Source organism: Heterodontus francisci, chromosome 40, assembly GCF_036365525.1.
Source record: "Heterodontus francisci isolate sHetFra1 chromosome 40, sHetFra1.hap1, whole genome shotgun sequence".
NCBI lineage: Eukaryota > Metazoa > Chordata > Chondrichthyes > Heterodontiformes > Heterodontidae > Heterodontus > Heterodontus francisci.
Genome location: NC_090410.1, coordinates 15,816,279 through 15,837,226, shown reverse-complemented (window position 1 = coordinate 15,837,226; position 20,948 = coordinate 15,816,279). Strand labels below are relative to the sequence as shown.

The 20,948-nt window shown below is 47.5% G+C and overlaps 1 protein-coding gene across 2 annotated transcripts; it reads right to left on the bottom strand.

Moving 5' to 3' along the window:
* Positions 1-1,795: 1,795 nt before the first annotated feature.
* On the bottom strand, positions 1,796-20,268 carry LOC137353115 (protein FAM98A-like). Of its 2 annotated transcripts, none has more exons than XM_068019123.1 (8): positions 20,215-20,268; positions 18,552-18,700; positions 17,131-17,265; positions 13,929-14,128; positions 12,928-13,008; positions 10,545-10,661; positions 8,450-8,617; positions 1,796-2,960 (listed from the first exon to the last, which is right to left on the bottom strand). In XM_068019123.1, exons 1-8 carry the CDS (start codon positions 20,235-20,237, stop codon positions 2,823-2,825), a joined length of 1,011 nt encoding a protein of 336 aa, XP_067875224.1. In that variant the 5' UTR covers positions 20,238-20,268; the 3' UTR covers positions 1,796-2,822. The 2 variants fall into 2 exon arrangements, with proteins under 2 accessions (XP_067875224.1, XP_067875223.1); XM_068019122.1 differs by lacking the exon at positions 20,215-20,268 and adding an exon at positions 19,923-20,207.
* Positions 20,269-20,948: the final 680 nt, after the last annotated feature.

Here is a 20,948-nt window from a genome sequence, read left to right as displayed (position 1 = left end):
CAGCCTGGGGTGGGCTGGTGGGCCGTTTCTCACCGCTGCCACCCTGCATAAAATTGCAGCAGGGGGGTGGGAAGGCATTGGAATGCTCCCCCCCCCCCCACCCCACCAGCTGAGGGGGGGGGGGGGGGTGGGGGCATAAAATTCCGGCCATGTCAGTATATGAAATGATTCCGTCTACTGTGTAAATGGAAGCTGCAAGTCATTTGAAATAATACACCCACTCAGCAAGGTAATCAGCTCCTCGGAGGCTACACCTTTACCGGACTGGTGTTAACAGAGGGAGGTCCCATAACCGCACAGCAGGGAATCAATTTCATTCAGTGATTGATCTGTAAGGGACAAGGAGATGGGGAGGATTTGTACACTGGATGACTGAGATCCAGCAGGAATGCAAACACACAATTACAATGGATGCACAGCACAGAAACAGGCCATTTGGCACAACTGGTCTGTGCTGACGTTTATGCTTCACAAGCCTCCTCCCACCTACATTCATCTAACCCCACCAGCATATCCTTTTTCTCTCATGTACGTTGCTTCCTTTTGAATGCATTTAAGATATTCACCTCAACTTCTCCTTTTGGCAGCAACTTCCACTTTCATTGGGTAAAGAAGTTTCTTCTGAATGCCTTATCGGATTTATTGGTGAATATCTTATATTGCTGACTCCTGGTTTTGGACTCCCACATCAGCAGAAACATTATCATTATGTCTACCCTCTCAAACCCCTTTATAATTTTAAAGATCTCTATTCGATCACCCTCTCAGCCCTTCTCTTTTCTAGAAAAAAAAGCACAACCCTGTTGAGTCTTTTCTGATGGTTAAAATCTCTCTGATACAGCATTACCGGCTCCTCCATGACCGGTTGGACTAATTGTATATTGTTCATTCATGTACTTAATGTAAATAAAGCAGTGCCTCATTGCATGAAAGGACTGTTTGAGTCTGCCTTCTGTAAAGAGGAGAATTTATCGGTCAGCAGTTCCATGGCCAGAACGTGGTGTTAAGGTTTTATGTCATAACCCCTAGTCATACCACTGACTAAAGATTGGCGCAAAAAAAGGTACACTCCAGGTCATAGTGAACACACGGTCCACTTATGAGCGTAACCAGTGAAACCCACATGAATATCTAGCACAGAGACCCTAAACTGTGACGTTTCTGTGACACCCTAAACTGTGCTACACTTGTACAGGGTTCCTGCTACAACTGTACAGGGCTTTGGCGAGACTACATCTGGAGTACTGGTACAGTCTTTCCACATTTAAGAAAGGATTTACTGGCAGTGGAGGTGGTATGGCGAAGGTTCACTAAATTGGTCCCTGGGATGAGGGAGTTGCCCTATGATGAGAGACTGAGTAAATTGAGCCTATATTCTCTGGAGTTTAGAAGAATGAGAGACGATCTCATTGAAACATTGATGTGGAGAGATTGCTTCCGCTGGTTGGGGAATCTAAAACACGGGAGCCCAATTTCAGGATAAGGGGCCGATTATTTAGGATTGAGATGAGGAGAAATTACTTCACTCAAAGGGTTGTGAATATTTGGAATTCTCTACTCCAGAGAGCTGTGGATGCTCCATCATTGAATACATTTAAGACTGGGATAGATAGATTTTTGGTCTCTCAGGGAATCAAGGGATACGGCGAACGGAAAAGTGGTGTCAAAGCCCAAGATCAGCCATGACCGTACTGAATGGCAGAGCAGGCTTGATAGGCCGAATGGTCCACTCCTGCTCCTTTTTTTGTGTTATTGTATTTCCTTCACACAAAAGAAAACCCCACACAGACGGAACCAGGAAGCCATTTGGTTTTAATTCTTTTTTAAAAATAAAAATTTCCCAGCATCCAACCTCAATGCACAAACAGCTCGAGTGCGAGCAAGCGCGTGGAGATTCAAACAAAAAAATTTATTAGAAATTTTTTTTAACAGAAATTTTGCAAACATTTCCCTCCTCAGCGAGGCTCAAATAAAGGAACCAGCTGAATGCAAAGCATGGCACAGGTAAAGCCACTGGCACAGGCACCAGCAGAGCCACTTGCACCGGTACAACCAGTTACCCAGCAAGGAACTCACCTGTTCTCGCTCTCTGGGCACAAATACAAACCCCTCTTTCTCCCGCCACCATCTTCTCCCCACCCCATAAACACAAAAAGGACCTGATGGCCACAGGTTATAAAACTCCAGCCATTAGCAGTCGCAAACTCCGAGACCTAAACAGAATTTTTTTTTTAATTAAAAAAGGTTAAAAAAAAAGAGACTTTGCAACGCAGGCCAGCAGGCAACATGGAACCATGCTGATTACACATTATCACTCTAAAAGAGCCTCTGCACTCCATCATAATTCACAGTGTGAAGTGATTTCAGACACGCTGATGGTGTGACAAGACTCTGCGTTAACCAGAGTGCTGCTTCCCTTTCTCCTGCAACGTAAACCATTTCTAACAACCCAGATGGTCTCTGTCGCTCATCTGGACTCGGGAGGTGAATTTAGGGTCTCACTTGCAGTGAGGCGGGACGCGCTGTGTTTAAACAGTGCAGAATAGTTTTATACCTCCGCACCCCCCCATCCTGACCCCAGTCAGAGTGCATCGAATGTCACCACATGTTGAACTGCTCGATGGAGGTACCCAAAGTTGACAGTGGTGTAATCAGCTGCCATGTTGACCCCCTCGTCATTGCAGCACACACATCGATTTAATTCACACTGGGACTTCCTGGTACAGAGAGCTCGTAATTCCAACTGTCATTTCAGTATTTTCACACCCAACCATTGGAAAATGAGACCCTCACATTCCTCGGAGAGAGCTTCCAGTTCAGTTTCATTTGTGTTTACGCCCTTTACCCCTCCACTTCTGCCTTCGCCCACCGCCCCCGCTGTGTCGGTCCTCCCACATGGGCATCGGAGCGTCGATCTCACTCGGTCTCCCTCCTCGATCTGGCACGGCCCCCATCAGGACCTGGGAAATAAAAGAAACGGGAGACGTTGTCTTCAGAACATTCTAAATTCCATAATTGACTGGGGTGAGGGAGGGGTGTCACATAAACACAACCCCAGGACCAATAAACAGGAAGAACTTGCTTTTATACAGTGCCTTTTGCCACCTCAGGATGTCAATGAACTACCTTTTCGAGGCGTCGTCGCTGTTGTAATGTAGGAAACGTAGCAGCCAATTTGCACACAGCAAGATCCCACAAACAGCAATGTGATAATGACCAGATCATCAGTTTCACTGATTATGGTGGAGGGATAAATATTGGCCCAGGATATGCAATAGTGGCATGGGGGTTTTTCACATCCACTCGAAATTGCAGACCGGGCCTCGGTTTACCGTCTCATCTGAAAGATGACACCTTCCACAGTATAGCACTCCCTCAGTGCTCACAGCCAGGGTACACTCTATAATTTTTTTTTTTGCTGTGGGTGGATGATTTGTGTTAAGAGGATGGTAACTTAAAAGGAGCGGACTGATGCGGGGCTGTGCAGCTTAGAGGAAACACTCCTCACACTCCACTGCGCTTTCACCTTCATCTTTATAAAGCTGTGTGTTCCTATTTTTCGTTCGGGGGATTTGGGCATCATTGGCCAGGCCAGCGTTTATTGCCCGTTCCGAATTGCCCTTGAGAAGGTGGTGGTGAGCTGCCTTCTTGAACCGCTGCAGTCCATATGGGGTAGGTACACCCAGAGTGTTGTTAGGAAGGGAGTTCCAGGATTTTGACCCAGCAACAATGAAGGAACAACGATATATTTCCAAGTCAGGATGATATGTGGCTCGGAGGGGAACTTACAGGTGGTGGTGTTCCGATGCATTTGGTGTCTTTGTCCTGCTAGTTGGTAGAAGTCACAGGTTCAGAAGGTGCTGTCTAAGCAGCCTTGGTGACTGACTTGCTGCAATGCATGTTGTATATGGCTTACACTGCTGCCACTGTGTGTCGGTGGTGGAGGGAGTGAATGTTTGTAGATGGGGTGCCAATCAAGCGGGCTGCTTTGTCCTGGATGGTGTTGAGCTTCTTGAGTGTTGTTGAAGCTTCACTAATCCAAGCAAGTGGAGAGTATTCCATCACACTCCTGACTTGTGGCTTGTAGATGGTGGACAGGCTTTGGGGAGTCAGGAGGTGAGTTACTCGCCACAGAATTCCCAGCCTCTGATCTACTCTTGTAGCCACAGTATTTATGTGGCTGGTCCACTTCAGTTTCTGGTCTATGGTAACCAGGATGTTGATAGTGGGGGATTCAGCGATGGTAATGCCATTGAACATCAAGGGGAGATGGTTAGATTCGCTCTTGTTTGAGATGGTCATTGCCTAGCACTTGTGTGGCGCGAATGTTATTTGCCACTTATCAGCCCAAGCCTGGATTTTTCCTGGTCTTGCTGCATATGGACACGGGCTGCTTCAGTATCCAAGGAGCCACGAATGGTGCTGAACATTGGACAATCAGTGAACATTCCCACTTTTGACTTTATAGATGGAGGGAAGGTCATTGATGAAACAGCTGAAGATGGTTGGGCCTAGGACAGTACCCTGAGGAACTCCTGCAGTGATGTCCTGGGACTGATCTCCAGCAACCACAACCATCTTCCGTTGTGCTAGGTATGACTCCAACCAGCGGAGAGTTTTCCCCAATTCCCATTGACTCCAGTTTTGCTAGGACTCCTTGCCCCTTGTCATGGGCAGTCACTCTCACCTCATCTCTTTTGTCCATGTTTGAACCAAGGCTGTAATGAGGTCAGGAGCTGAGTGGCCCTGGCAGAACCCAAACTAAGCATCAGTGAGCAGGTTATTGCTGAACTGCCACTTGATAGCACTGTCGACAACCCCTTCCATCACTTTGCTGATGATCGGGAGTAGACCGGATAGGGCAGTAATTGGCCAGGTTGGATTTGTCCTGCGTTGTATGCACAGGACATACTTGGGCAATTTTCCACATTGCCGGGTAGATGCCTATGTTGTAGCTGTTCTGGAACAGCTTGGCTAGGGGCGTGGCTAGTCCTGGAGCACAAGTCTTCAGTACTATTGCCGGAATGTTGTCAGGGTCCAGAGCCTTTGCAGTATCCAGTGCCTTCAGCTGCTTCTTGATATCACATGGAGTGAATCCAATTGGCTGAAGACTGGCATCTGTGATGCTGGGGACCTCAGGAGGAGGCCAAGATGGATCATCCACTCGGCACTTCTGGCTGAAGATGGATGCAAATGCTTCAGCCTTGTCTTTAGCACCGATATGCTGGGCTCCCCCATTGTTGCGGATGGGGATGTTTTTGGAGCCCCCTCCGCCTGTCAGTTTAATTGTCCACCACCATTCATGACCGGATCTGGCAGGACTGCAGAACTTAGATCTGATCCATTGGTTATGGGATTGCTTAGCCCTGTCTATTGCATTCTGCTTAGACTATGTTGCACGCATACAGTCCTGTGTTGTCGCTTCACCAGGCTGACACCTCATTTTGAGATATGCCTGGCGCTGCTCCTGGCATGCCCTCCTGCGCTCTTCGTTGAACCAGGGTTGGTCCCCAGCTTGATGGTCATGGTAGAGTGGGGGATAAACCGGGCCATGAGGTTATATATTCTGGTTGAATACAATTCTGCTGCTGATGATGGTCCACAGCACCTCATGGATGCCCAGTTTTGAGTTGCTAGATCTGTTCGAAATCTGTCATATTTAGCACAGTGGTAGTGCCACACAACATGATGGTGGGTATCCTCAATGTGAAGACAGAACTTCATCTCCACAAGGACTATGCGGTGGTCACTCATACCAATACTGTTATAGACAGATGCATCTGCGACAGGTAGATTGTTGAGGACGAAGACAAGTAGGCTTTTCCCTCTAGTTGGTTCCTTCACCATCTGCCGCAGACCCAGTCTAGTAGCTATGTCCTTTAGGACTCGGCCAGCTCGGTCAGTAGTGGTGCTACCGAGCCAATCTTGGTGATGGACATTGAAGTCCCCCACCCAGAGTACATTCTGTGCCCTTGCTACCCTCAGTGCTTCTTCCAATTGGTGTTCAACATGGAGAAACACTGATTCATCAGTCGGTGGGGTGGGGTGGAGGGGGTTCAGCAGGTGATAGTCAGCAGGAGGTTTCTTGCCCATGTTTGACCTGATGCCATGAGACATCATGGGTTCCAGAGTCAATGTTGAGGACTCCCAGGGCAATTCCCTCCCGTCTGTATACCACTGTGCAGCCACGTCTGATGGGTCTGTTCTGCCAGTGGGACAGGAGATACCCAGGGATGGCGATGGCTGTGTCTGGGACATTGTCTGTAAGGTATAATTCCGTGAGTATGAGGCTGTTGCTTGACTAGTCTCTGGGACAGCTCTCCCAATTTTGGCACAAACCCCTAGATGTTAGGAAGGAGGACTTTTCAGGGTCGACAGGGCTGGGTTTGCCGTCGTCATCTCCAGTGCCTAGGTCGATGCTGGGAGGTCCGTCCGGTCTCATTCCTTTTCTTAGACTTTGTGGCGGTTTGATACAACTGAATGGCCTGCTCGGCCGTTTCAGAGGGCAGTTAAGAGTCAACCACATTGCTGTGGGTCTGGAGTCACATGCAGGCCGAACCAGGTTGGGCCCCAACTGGAGTACTGTGTCCAGTTCTACTCACCACACTTCAAGGAAGGATGTGAGGGTATTTGAGAAGGTGCAGAGGAGATTTACCATCATGATTCCAGGGACGAGGGATTTTAGTTACAAGGTTAAGTTGGAAAAGCTGGGTTTGTTCTCCTTAGAACAAAGGAGACTGAGGGGAGATTTAATTTAAGTGTAGAAGATTATGAGAAACTTAGATAAGTTAGACAAGGTAAAACTGTTCCCATTAACAAATGCTAGAGGGACTAAGGGACACTGATTGAACGTTTTGGGCAAGAGCTGCAGGGGGAATATGAGGAAGCACTTTTTTTTTTTAAAAACACAGCGGGTGGCAATGACCTGGAACTCACTGCCCACAAGGATGGTGGAAGCAGAGATGATCAATGACTTCAAGAGAAAGTTGGATGGCCAGCTGAGAGAAATAGACTCCCAGCAATATGGGGATCAAGTCAGGGAGTGGGACCGACTGTATAGCTCCGTGGAGATTCAGCAAGGACTCGATGGGCCGAATGGCCTCTTCTGTGCTGTAAATAACTCTATGAATCTATGAACTGCATTTCTCTGGTCCTGTGCTTGGTGCCTAGCCATGAGATGTCACTAGAACCTTTGGGCCAGCTACTTAAGGGGTGTAGTGAGGCCAGCCTCCGCAGGGCATAACTTTGATGGGACGATGCGCCCTGTAACAATCCCCAGTCACCTGCTACGTGAACCTGAGGAGGAAATCAGGCCCTCTCTGCATTGGGGGTGGGGGGGAAATACAGATACAGTTCCAGCTCCTGTCAAACTGCACTGTGTTATTAGCCAAGTGCCCGACCATGAGGAATACTCCATATGGGGTCATGGCCTTTGGCACAGGGTATGTGAACGACGCAAATTTGCACTCTCAAATCCAGTCAGTTAAGAAAAAGACTGCATGATTTGAATTATTACCATTTTAATTTGGTAATACATCACCAAAGATTCTCACTGTTGTAGCTGTTCACTGTCCCCACTTTTTAAAAACAAAAGTTTGAGTCACAGTGAGGATCGTGTTTTGTTTAAACTCATTTCAATCAGTGACTCCACTATCACAGGCAGTGCTGCTCCAGGGGAGTCTCGGGGGTAGATTAAGAGTCATGACCAGTAATCATTTTCATCAACTGTGATGGTGCACATGCTTACATAGAGAACATGGCTTGAAAAATACCTTGTGCAGGCACTGCCCCAGTTACCAAACACTATTGCCATCTTGCTACCTGACGATGTTACCACTTTGCCAGTGTTTTCCCCCCCCACCTCACTCCCAGATTTTATCAAAACTGCTCCTCACTCCATGCCATTCTAGCCCCACCCAGTTCCCTGATGGTACTGCACACACTGCCCTCTACTCGCTGATAGTTCTGTTCACCATTCCCAGTTCCCTGTCAGACCTGGCTTCTCCCCCAGTTCCCTCATGCACTGCCTCCCACTCACTTCTCTGCTGGTATTTACCTCCCTCCTCCCATTCCCTGCCTGTATTGCCTCCCTCCCCAGTTCCCTGCTGGTATTGGGCCCCCTCGTCCCCCTGATCCCCTACTGGTATTTGCTTCCCCACCCCCCCCAGTTCCTTGCTAGTATTCAACTTCTTACCCCACCACCCCCCCCCAGTTCCCTGCTGGTATTGGCCCTCACCACTCAGTTTCCTGCTGGGATTTGCCTTCCTGCCCCAGTTTCCTTGCTACGATTTATCTTCCTCCCACCCCACATTGCAACCCCCCCGACCACCCCCCAGTTTATTGCTCAGATTCACCTTCCTCCCCCCCAGCTCCCTGCTGGTATTGGCCCCCCTCCCCCCAGTTCCCTGCTGGGATTTGCCTTCCTCCCCCGCAGTTCCCTGCCTTTTACCTTGTTAACAGCACACGCAGTTTTCTCCCGACTGCTCTCGCAGGTGGTTTTGGTGATTACGGACAGGTCCTCCCGAGCAGCCAGCAGGTGGGCGAGAGCTATACTGGTTCTGGCACAGAGGGCCTGTCGCAGAGGCTCGTACAGCTGCCCTATCACAGCTCCATGTTTCTGAAAAAGAGGGAAAAAAAAAAAATCCCTTTTCATCGATATTGGCCATAAACAACCAGAGACAGAAAGAGAAGAAGCTGAATGGTGAAGCAGCGCTTGTAGAGCGCCATGGCAACGAGGCCTGTTCCACTCCCTGAACAGAACAGAACAGAACAGCATTGGTTCATCTGGAAACAGCACACACACCAGATTCAATCCTCAGTCTACGCTGGTTTAACTAATCGCAGACAAAGGCCCGTCACCTGATCTTACAATGCACCTTTCACGACCTCAAGACATCCTAAAGTGCTGTACAGGCAATGAAATACTTTTACAGTGGCGTCTCTGTTGCAGTGTGGCCAGCCAATGCAGGCACAGCAAGATCCCACAAACAGCCATGTGATCATCTGTTTTTAAGCGATGTTGCTTAAGAGGTAAACAAGGGCCAGGACACTGGGGACAAAACCTCGCCCTGCTCTTCGAATCGTGCCAAGGGATCTTTTACACCCACTTGAGGGGGCAGATGGGATCTCGGTTTAAAGTCTCAGCCGAAAGATGGCACCTCCGACCGTGCGGCACTCCCTCAGTCTGGATGTTTTATCCCTCTGGAGTGGGGCTGGAACCCACAACCTTCTGACCCAAGAGGTGAGAATGCTACCGCCTGGACCAGAGCAGACACCACCAGCTTCTAACATGCATTGCCAGCATTCTGGGAGTACCCTCAAACAAACAACAGATGATGTGGTCATTTATTTCACTGCAGTTTGTGGAATCTTGCTGTGCGCAAATTGGCTAATGTGTTTCTTGGCACTACAACAACGACTATGCCTACAAAGTACTTGATTGGCTGTCGAAGGCTTTGGTCTGCCCTGAGGGCATAAAAGGCGCTACATAAATGCAAGTCTTTCTTCTTGTATATGTAGAAATCAGAACTAAACCCGATTACCCGGAGATGACTCGCCTACAGTGTTACAGAGGATCGACCAAAATGGAGTAGTCTCTGCGGGATTTTCCTTCTCCTCTTTTAAGCAAACCTGTAACAGGGTAAATCACTGTGCCCCTTAGATACAGCTAGGTTAGATATTGATGATTCACTGTACCATGTAGAGGTTAGGTTGTCTGTGTACTTGTACAGGTGGACTATATCCGTGCACATATGGCAGCAGTTGATTTGGGAGGTGGAGTGCGGAAAGTAGCAATCATAATGTACGAACAGTTGATCGAATCTGCATTAAAGCATTAAGTTTAAAGTTGAGGAACGCAATCGGGGCAGGAGGAGGCCACTCAGCCCCTCAAGGCTGTTCCACCATCCAGTTAGACCCTGGCTGATCTACATCTTAACCCCATCTACCTGCACTGGTTCTACATTCTTGCCTAACAAAAATCTTTCAAATCACCATTTTGAAATTTTTAATTGACCTCCAGCCTGAGTGTTTTTTTTTGGCGGGGGGGGGGGGAGGTTTGCGGGGGGGGGGGGGGGTAGTTCCAATTTTCTTGACTTCACCCTGAATTTCCTGGCTCCAATTATAAAATTACGCCCCTTGTTATGGACCCCTGCCAGCCAAGGAAACAGTTACTTGCTATATACTCTAATAAATCCTTTAAACGTCTCAATTGGAATATCCTATAATCTTCTATATCCAAGCTGACTAACTCCATAAGTTTAATCCCTTCATTATCATCACCTTGTGATCTGATCTGCTCAAATAATAATCACCTATTTAGAATCAATCCCATCATATAATGGGCACACCAGAGCTGCAACCCATCATTTGGCCTAAATGCTTTATAAAAATTAAGAAGGGATTCTACCACGGGCCAGTATGGGATAAACATTCTCACAGAATACTTCCGTTCGATAAACCGGTTCAGAGTCTGGTTTACGACCGGCTGTTGTTTTAAGCTGCCCTACATGTTCTTCAACTGGACCCTTCAGGAGATTACAAACCTGTGCTCCCTCAGACCAGTGAAACGACTGCACTGTCACATCCAGGCGACTGATCAACATCTGCCTGCGACAATCATATTCGAGGCACATTGCTTGATGGATCCCCTTCAGATGTTCCTGAGGGATAGAATACTGAGGGTTAGTGAGTGGGAGAGCTACAGGCTGCAGTGAGACACTTGCCATGCTTACAGGAGAAAAAAATCTTTGCTTGAAATGGAACCAGCACAATCTCTTATTATGCAATTGTCACCTGGTTACAGGCTCCTCAAACACGTTAAGCTACTTATACAGACACATTGATGAAGCTTACACTTACATTATCGATGGGTCAAAGTCCTAGAACTATCTAACACAACTGTGCGGGCACTTCACCACACGGACTGCAGCGGTTCAAGAAGATGACCATCAAGCGACAACAAGGGATGGACAATAAATGCCAGTCTTGCCAGCGATGCCCACATCCCAAAAAATGAATGAAAAAAAAAAAACAGACCTAGTACTCGGCAGTGTTAACACGTACAGGCTCAGTCACTTTACAAGCCCCCACTCCAGTGGCCTAAGCTCAAACTCCAGGCGGACACTCGCAGTGCAGGCCTGAGGGAGTGCTGCACTGCTGGAGGTGTGGCCAATAAATGCTGGCCTTGTCTGTGACACCCACATCACAACACAGGATATGCAATATTGTAGTTGTTTGAAGGCTTCAGAAAGACTAAAAGATGCCATGGCACCAATTGCCAAGATATTACTGGGCAGCCCGACTTTGACGTACCCTTGTCACATTGTCAAACTACACCACAGGGACTAGGGACAGAGCTTCCCTCCAAATTCCACCACCCCCCCCCCCCCCATCAAACTGGGCAAGTCCAGCTGTCAAGCAATCAGGCCAATCAATCATGGCAGCTCACACCAGCTAGTGGGCAAGTGATGAATGGTGTTGGTAGGGAGCTTGGATTGGGTGATTTCCTCTCTTGCCATCCATCCCAAGTCCAGGAGCAATCACATAGTCAAATGGAACTATCAGCAACTATCAACACGAAGGCCCCCTATTCACTGCTGGCCCAGATCACCAGAGACATAGGAAATTGAGAAGCTGAACAGTGGGGCAGCACAAAAAAAAAAAAAAAACTGGGCCGGAAACGAACAAAGAACAAAGAAAATTACAGCACAGGAACAGGCCCTTTGGCCCTCCAAGCCTGCGCCGATCCAGATCCTCTATCTAAACATGTCACCTATTTTCTAAGGGTCTGTATCTCTTTGCTTCCTGCCCATTCATGTATCTGTCTAGATACATCTTAAAAGACGCTATCGTGCCCGCATCTACCACCTCCGCTGGCAACGCGTTCCAGGCACCCACCACCCTCTGCGTAAAGAACTTTCCACGCATATCCCCCCTAAACTTTTCCCCTCGTGACCCCCGACCGTAATTGAATCCCCCACTCTGGGAAAAAGCTTCTTGCTATCCACCCTGTCTATACCTCTCATGATTTTGTACACCTCAATCAGGTCCCCCCTCAACCTCCGTCTTTCTAATGAAAATAATCCTAATCTACTCAACCTCTCTTCATAGCTAGCGCCCTCCATACCAGGCAACATCCTGGTGAACCTCCTCTGCACCCTCTCCAAAGCATCTACATCCTTTTGGTAATGTGGCGACCAGAACTGCACGCAGTATTCCAAATGTGGCCGAACCAAAGTCTTATACAACTGTAACATGACCTGCCAACTCTTGTACTCAATACCCCGTCCGATGAAGGAAAGCATGCCGTATGCCTTCTTGACCACTATTGACCTGCGTTGCCACCTTCAGGGAACAATGGACCTGAACACCCAAATCTCTCTGTACATCAATTTTCCCCAGGACTTTTCCATTTACTGTATAGTTCACTCTTGAATTGGATCTTCCAAAATGCATCACCTCGCATTTGCCCTGATTGAACTCCATCTGCCATTTCTCTACCCAACTCTCCAATCTATCTATATTCTGCTGTATTCTCTGACAGTCTCCTTCACTATCTGCTACTCCACCAATCTTAGTGTCATCTGCAAACTTGCTAATCAGACCACCTATACTTTCCTCCAAATCATTTATGTATATCACAAACAACAGTGGTCCCAGCACGGATCCCTGTGGAACACCACTGGTCACACGTCTCCATTTTGAGAAACTCCCTTCCACTGCTACTCTCTGTCTCCTGTTGCCCAGCCAGTTCTTTATCCATCTAGCTAGTACACCCTGGACCCCATGCGACTTCACTTTCTCCATCAGCCTACCATGGGGAACCTTATCAAACGCCTTACTGAAGTCCATGGTTAAAAGAATGGCAGCTGTCGTCTCACACTCTCAATTCGAGCACAGATACCGCGGATGTTAATGTATCACTACCCATTGGTCAGGCTCCAGACTCCTGCTCAGCAAGGGTTTGCCCACTCCACCCCGCAGCAATCCAGAACTAGCCTCTCGGATCTGAAATACAGACAGATTAAAGGTGAGTTTCACAGGACAGACAAGGAGCCATTCATCCTGTGCCTGGCTTTAATCACAAGACACCCCCAAGCAAAGAGGTGCGTGTGCACGTGTGTGTGTCACGTGTCTGTACACGTACATGTCTCGAAGTGCTCATACATGTGCCTGTTATGAAAACATAAATGTACATGCAGAATGCAAGTTACAGACCTTGCACCTTGAAGTCCCAGTTATCAGTTCTCCCTTGTTATTTATTTAAGCATGGACTTGATGGGCCAAATGGCCTCTTTCTGGGCCATAAATGGTTCTATAAAAGCAGATTGCTGAGTTCACAGTCAGACAGGATGCAGCGATCCCAAGACACTTTTAAAACATTACCAGCACGCTGGGCATTAAGATTCTGACATTCACACAGCTCTGAGTAAACACATTTTTTTTAGATTAGAGATACAGCACTGAAACAGGCCCTTCGGCCCACCGAGTCTGTGCCGAACATCAACCACCCATTTATACTAATCCCATATTCCTACCAAACATCCCCACCTGTCCCTATATTTCCCTACCACCTACCTATACTAGTGACAATTTATAATGGCCAATTTACCTATCAACCTGCAAGTCTTTTGGCTTGTGGGAGGAAACCGGAGCACCCGGAGAAAACCCACGCAGACACAGGGAGAACTTGCAAACTCCACACAGGCAGTACCCGGAATCGAACCCGGGTCCCTGGAGCTGTGAGGCTGCGGTGCTAACCACTGCGCCACTGTGCCAACCACTGCGCCACTGTGCCGCCCTGAACCACAAACATAAATAGATGGGGCTGAAACCTCAAAGCCATCAATAATTTCACAGAAATGATCATTCAGTGTTTTCTATCAACTTAGTTATGAAGGTTTCGACCACTTTGCAAGCCTCCTTACTTTTGTTTCCAGGTCTCTGAAGAGCTGTGGCACAGAGACGTCTCGGGTGAGTTCAGCCATGCCCAGCGCTTGGCACAGAGCCTGCAGTTCTTTGAAGATCTCATCGTCATCGTCACCAGTGCCCCTCGGCACTTGGCGCTGCGCTGAGGGTTTCCTGGCATGTAGGACTCTGGCTGCCTGCAGCTCCGAGCCCAGGAACACTGAAACCAAAAAGTCACAGGAACAGCCAGCTGGTAACCATTCAGTTTCTCTATTCATTACACAGTCCCATGGAATTAAAGGGGCAAATATAAACTAAATGGTACACTGTTAACAAGGGTGAAGGGCAGAGAAATCTGGGGGTGACTGTAAACAAATCTTTGAAGGTAGCAGGACAAGTAGTAAGGCTGTTAAAAAAAAAGCAATGGGATCCTTGCTTTATTAATAGAGGCACAGAGCGCAAAAGCAAGGAAGTTATGCTGAACCTTTATAATCACAGGTTAGTCCCCAGCAGGAAACTGGGGAACTAATCTGGGACCGAACCATAGCAGGCTTTGGAGAGAGCGCAGAGATTTGCCAGAATGGTAACTGAAGCCCCTCATCCCTGATATATGGACAGACTGGAGAAACTGGGGTTGTTTGCCTTAAGAGTAGAAAATAAATGTATTAAGTTAATAGCTCCCTTGATGACGAAAGAGATAAAGAGTAAGATGAAGGAGAAAAAGGAGCATCTGACAGATGTCAGGTTGATAATACAAGTAAGAACCAGGCTGAACATTGCAAGTTCAGAGGGGAAGTGAAAAAGAAAATGAGAGAGGCAAAGAGAGAGTATGAGTAGAGACTGGCAGCTAACAAACAGGAATCCAAAAATCTTCTATAAAAATTAAATGGGTAATAAGAGGGGCTGATGAAGGACCAAAAGAGGCCTATACATGGACGCAGAGGGCATGGCTGAGGTACTGAAAGAGTTCTTTTCATTTTTTGCCTTTACCAAATAAGGAGAAACTGTTTCCACTGGGAGGAGGATCAGTAACTAGGGAACACAAATTTAAGGTTATTGGAAAAAACAGAGGGGAGAAGAGATTTTCCTTTTTTAAAAACACAGCAAGTTGTTGTGATGTGGAATGCCCCGTCTGAAAGGGCAGTGGAAGCAGATGCAATAATAACGTTCAAAAGGGAATTGGAGAAATACTTGAAAAGGAAAAATGTGCAGGTCTATGGAGAAAAAGCATGGAGAAGTGGGATTAACTGGAAAGCTCTTTCAAAAGGGCCAGCACAGGGACATGGGCCAAATGGACTAACTTCTGTGTTGTATGATTCACTCTCCCTGTTCCTTCATCCAAGGAAAGCTTGGATACTCTCAGGTTTGAAATCTAAAACGCGCAGCAGGGGGTCACAGAGATTAGTATTAAATGCTACCATTCCTGAACAAGGTTTTATTACAGTCAGGTGCCCCAAAGTGCTTTACAGCCAGTGAAGTACTTTACAGCAGTGACTACACTTCAGAAATGTAGGAAATTGGGCAGCCAATTTGCGCACAGCAAGATCCCACAAGCAGGAATGTGATAACGATCAGATCCTTTGTTTTGGTGATGTTGGCTGAAGGATAATAATTGGCCAGGATACTGGAAGAGCTCCCTCGCTCTTTGAAGTAGAGCCACGGGATTTTTTTAATGCACCCGAGAGGGCAGTCGGAGGGGCCTCAGTTTATCGGCTCATTGGAAAGATTTAAACTTAGTCGAATCTGAAAAAAAAAATAAGCACAGCTTTGTCTGCGAGGCACTCACTCGGTACTGGCACTGGACAGCCCGCCAAGATTTTGTACTCCAGCGTCCGGAGTGGGATTTGAACCCACGATTTTCTGACTCAGAGGCAAGAGTGCTACCCACTGAGCCTTTATATTTGAAAAAGGAAGAAAGTGGAAGAATACAGAGAAAGGAAGGGAAGTGGCGCTGCAGTCGACAGCTCCGGTTAAACAGCTAGTTCAGGCATGATGAGCAGAGTGGCTCCCTGTTGTATTGTAATTGCATGGGAGCCTCGTCAAAAAAAAAAAGAGCAGGTCTTTAGGTCTGATTAGAATCTGGTTCTTGTCTAGAGGAATCTTGAAATGTCCAGGAACACAGCACTTCACACAACCCACTTCTCATCAACAACCTATCAAAGTACAAACATGTCCCAATGATTGTTGCCTAGCAACAGTAAGAGATTCTAATCAGAAACAGAACTTGCAATGTCACAATACAGGCAAGATTTTTTTTAATATTCATTCAGGGGATGTGGGCGTCACTGGCTAGGCCAGCATTTATTGCCCATCCCTAATTGCCCTTGAGAAGGTGGTGGTGAGCTGCCTTCTTGAACCGCTGTAGTCCTTGGGGCGTAGGTACACCCACAGTGCTGTTAGGAAGGGAGTTCCAGGATTTTGACCCAGTGACAGTGAAGGAACGGCGATATAGTTCCAAGTCAGGATGGTGTGTGGCTTGGAGGAGAACTTGCAGGTTCCCATGCATCTGCTGCCCTTGCCCTTCTAGGTGGTAGAGGTTGCGGTTTTGAAAGGTGCTGTCGAAGGAGCCTTGGTGAGTTGCTGCAGTGCATCTTGTAGATGGCACACACTGCTGCCACCGTGTGTCGGTGGTGGAGGGAGTGAATGTTGAAGGTGGTGGATGGGGAGCCAATTAAACAGGCGGTTTTGTTCTGGATGGTGTCGAACTCACAGACAAGGCCTTGTTTATTTTTTCAGAATCGACGAAGCTTAAATTAAAAAAAAAATGAGCAGGTCGGGCTCCCAAATCAGGCCTGGAAAAGCTTCATGATCAAATACTCACTTAAAAACTGCTCACTCAGCTCTCTTTTTAAGAACCGAGGTGAAGATTACCAGTCAGTGCTTTTCATCAGTTTGAACCTCACTTTGTTGACCGACTCTTGTGTATCCCTCCCTTCAACTCCCTAGGCCCCAAGCTCTGGGACTTCAGATTTCAGCCATTGCATTGTGGGTAGCGCTCCCACCTCTGAGTCAAAAGGCTGTGTGTTTGAATCTAGGCTCCAGTACAGTACTATACTACAGGACAGTGACTGAGTACACACACCAACTCCAGTCAGCACACACACACATGCCCACAGTAAATAGACAGTGGCGTACAGTCAGGTTACAATGCAGCAGGAGCTAAGGTTTCCTCTGCTCTCTTGATGATGTATATACAATCTTCGAGGTCTCGCCAGTACTTACGCAGCAGCTGGAGGCAGCTCTCCTTGTTGTTGAGCCTGGCGGTCACATTACCTGTGGTGAGAGACGGATAGGGACACTGCAACTCACTGACCAAGCCACTGACCTCCAACTGGAAGGTTTCTGCATCTTCAGGGCCTACAGAATGGAGACAAAACCTGTTACTGAGCAGAACGTGATCTACAAAAGGCCATTCGGCCCATACAGCCAATACCCTGCTCATGCCACGAATTGGCCCCATTCGTTTAATCTTCGAAGTGAGAATTCAGTGTTAACACTCCCCCATCCCCAAATGAGATCAAAGTTCCAGATCATTCACACCTAGCAGCATCCTGTCCCTATAACCCCGAGTCCTGCCCCACACCAAGCATTTATCCAGCTCCTTTTTAAAAAGGAAAGCATTCCATCCAGTCTCCCAGGAGCATCCTCAAAATGCTTCACCAATTACTTTTGAAGTCCAGTCACTGCTGTTACGTAGGCGAACCGGATAGCTATTTTATACACAGCAAGATCCCATTAACCACAGACTAGCAGCACTTGATCACACTGCAGGAACCAGATGCACAGCACTGGTTCAGTTACCCTGGCCATGTCTAACTGTGCTGTACCTGGCCTGGGAGTGCCGAATGGCAACAAGTGGCTGAAACTGAAACATACTCAATTCCTCAGCACTAAACTCCTTTACTGCACAAAGATAAATTTGCAAAGGGAGCGGCAATCTTTTTTGCAGTTAAGATCCCAGGTTCTGACCAGCTCCCATTGTAGAATATGCCCCAAATGAACCGCCTCCAAGACAGAAGCTATAAAAGGGGCCAAATTTTCACCCTGGGTCTTTGCCAGGATCCCTCTCCTTCCATTCCCATCCTCTGCCTTTAAACTCCAGCAAATATCCAAAATGAAGTCTGATTTTTTTTTAATTCATGATCAGGTTGGCAAGGCCAACCTTTATTGCCCTTCCCTAGTTTGCCTTTGAGTATCTTGCTAGGCCACCTCAGGGGGCAGATAAGAGGTGTGGGACTGGAGTCACATGTAGGCCCAGACCAGGTTTCTTTCCCTAAAAAAGGACATTATTACAACAACAACAAATTACATTTACATAGCACCTTTGACACAGTAAAACATCCCAAGGCACTTCACAAGAGCTTTATCTGACAAAATTTGACACCGAGCCACCTAAGGAGATATTTAAACCCGGTCAAAGAGGTAGGTTTTTTTTAACAGAGCGTCTGAAAAGGAGGAGAGAGAAAGGCAGAGAGGTTCAGGGAGGGAATTCCAGAGCTTCGGGCTGAGGCAGCCAATGGCGAACCAACAGAAATTAGGAGAAGCGCAAGAGGCCAGAATTGAAGGAACTTGGGATTTTTATGACAATCCAACAGCTATTTTTACAGATACCAGCTTTTTTTTTCCCCATTCCAAACTCTCACTTGTTGTCGTGGTGACGCATTCCTCCAGCGGGCTCACAGCTTTCAGTTCAGACACCAACCAGGAACACAAGGTGGTGTAATCGGAGCAGTGCGGCCCCTCCTCCGCTGCCTGAGAGAGTGCATCCTCTTCAATGAGCTGCCCAGTGTACCTGAAATAAAGGGGCGGGGGGGGGGGGGTCAAACAGTTAGGACTGAGATGAGGAGATATTTCTTCACTCAGACAGTTGTAAATCTTTGGAATTCTCTACCCCACAGAGTTGTGGATGCTCCGGTGTTGAACATATTTAAGGCTGGGATGTGGACAGATTTTTGAGGGAAAATTTATGCTCTCCCCCTTGGTGGGTTCCTGCCCCACTGCCAATTGACTCCCAATTAAGGGTCTCTTCCTGCCACCGCCCGCAATTAGCCGTGCAGCGGGCAGCCCTGTCACCGCACAGGAAGCATGGCCCTTGCGGGCTGCTTCCTGGATCTTGGGGCGGGGGAGTGGGCCTTCGTTCAAAGGCACTTAGTGCCTGAATGAGGGGCGCGGCATCGGGAAGGGAGGGGGATCTGCTGAGGTCACAGACCTGAAACGTTAACTCTGTTTCGTTCTCCACAGATGCTGCCAGACCTGCTGAGTATTTCCAGCACTTTATTTTTATTTCAGAATTCCAGCATCCGCAGCATTTTGCTTTCATTATTATGTCCATCATCCACGTAGCCTCACCCTCCGCAGCCAATCAGAAAGCAAACAAACTTTATTACCCAATTCAATGATTCTTAACCAGCCATTTTCCCTCATGATTAAGTGCTTTTACTGGTTATAAAAGTATTGAAGACATTTTTTTGGAAGAAGAAAAACTATTTTTAAAAAAAACACCCTCTATCATTTTTCTCCCAGCAACACCCTGGAGATTGGTCTGTAATTCGTAGAGACTCCAGGGCAATCCTGGAGAGTTGGAACCTCACTGTGCCCACCAACACCCAGAGTCTCAACCAGGAGAGGGCACGGTTTCCAGTCCATATACTGTAACACAGTGGTGAGGTTAAGGGCTGGGTAAACCCAGGAGACTTTTTCTGTCTGCCATTGTTAGTAGTACTTCAACAACAACATATTGTGCCTTTAACCCCCCCAAAGGTACTTTACATTTGACACCGAGCCCCAGAAGGAGATATTAGCACAGGACTGCAGATGCTGAAAATATAAATGTTGGACACAGTCAGCACCCATTGAGCAATAAACAGTTTTTTTTTGTTTTAACAAAGCACCTCGGGATGTTTTATTACATTAAAGGCGCTATATAAATAGAAGTTGCTGTTATACTGTTACAGCTCAACAACCAAGGAAATGAAACCAGCCGCCAAGCCTCGACTTACCCCTGCCATACTTACCCCAGGGCTCTGAGTGCCACCAGCACTTCCCCTTCCATTCAACGGCTCTCGCACACTGTTAAAGGTTCTTTAGCTCCAAGGGTTAGTTGTCCATTGCCAGCTCCTCCTGCACCCCCTCCATCTACATCTGCAGCCCTTTAATCTGCTGGGGGCCAGCACAAGGGCAACCCAACACACCGCCTGCTCAGCCACCAACCATTGGCAGGGAACCTCACCTCCTCTTGCCCTGCGGTAGCGTCTACACTGAAGCCTGGCTTTCTTGAGGATGGAGAATTACTGTTGATTTACCTACTTGTGTCTCTTTCTGTCAGGCATGAACTTCAACCTGCTGTTTGGTCCTTAGGGCTGACTGAAATGTTTCTCCAAGGTCCTAAAGCCCTGCCTGTTATTCAATCTTCACTCTTTTGTCACTCTTTTTCATACCATCCTCCTGACAATTATCGACAAGCTCTAATTCGTGCAAAATGCACCCCCACCGCCTTAATTGCCTGCTGTACTCTCTCTGATCCAGCTGCAATACAAGGTAGTCACCAAGAAATCCAATAGGGAATTGAGAAAAAACTTCTTTACCCAAAGAGTGGTGAGAATGTGGAAGCCACTACGACAGGGAGTGGTCGGAGCATTTAAGTGGAAACCGAGACAAGCATATGATCAAGAAGGGAATAGGGGGTTACGCTGATAGATTTAGATGAGGAAAGACGGGAGGAGGCTCAAGTGGAGTGTAAACGCTGGCATGGACTGGTTGGGCCGAATGGCCTGTTTTTGTGCCGTACATCCTATGTATCCTTTCCCGTGCCGCTGGTTTCTTTTCGTTCCTTAGCACCAGGGTGCCACAAAATGTGGAGCCCCGCAAAATGTATCAGATTTGAAGTGTAGTCACAGTGGTAAATTATGGGATCTTGTAGGGCTTGGGTTGCTAATCTTGTTTTGGAGTATTCCTGGAGATTTTTCACATGACCTCACACCTCCAACTGCCTCACCCAGTCGAGCAGCCCAGCACCAGCATTTTTACAATTGATAAAAAAG

Coding starts and splice junctions, on each gene's coding strand:
- LOC137353115 (XM_068019122.1), bottom strand. CDS start 19,960: ATGGAAGGGGAAGTGCTGGTGGCACTCAGAGCCCTGGG. Junction 18,701..19,922: donor GTGGCACTCAGAGCCCTGGG/GTAAGTATGGCA, acceptor CCTTTATTTCAG/GTACACTGGGCAGCTCATTG. Junction 8,618..10,544: donor ACTGGTCTGAGGGAGCACAG/GTTTGTAATCTC, acceptor CCTCTTTTTCAG/AAACATGGAGCTGTGATAGG.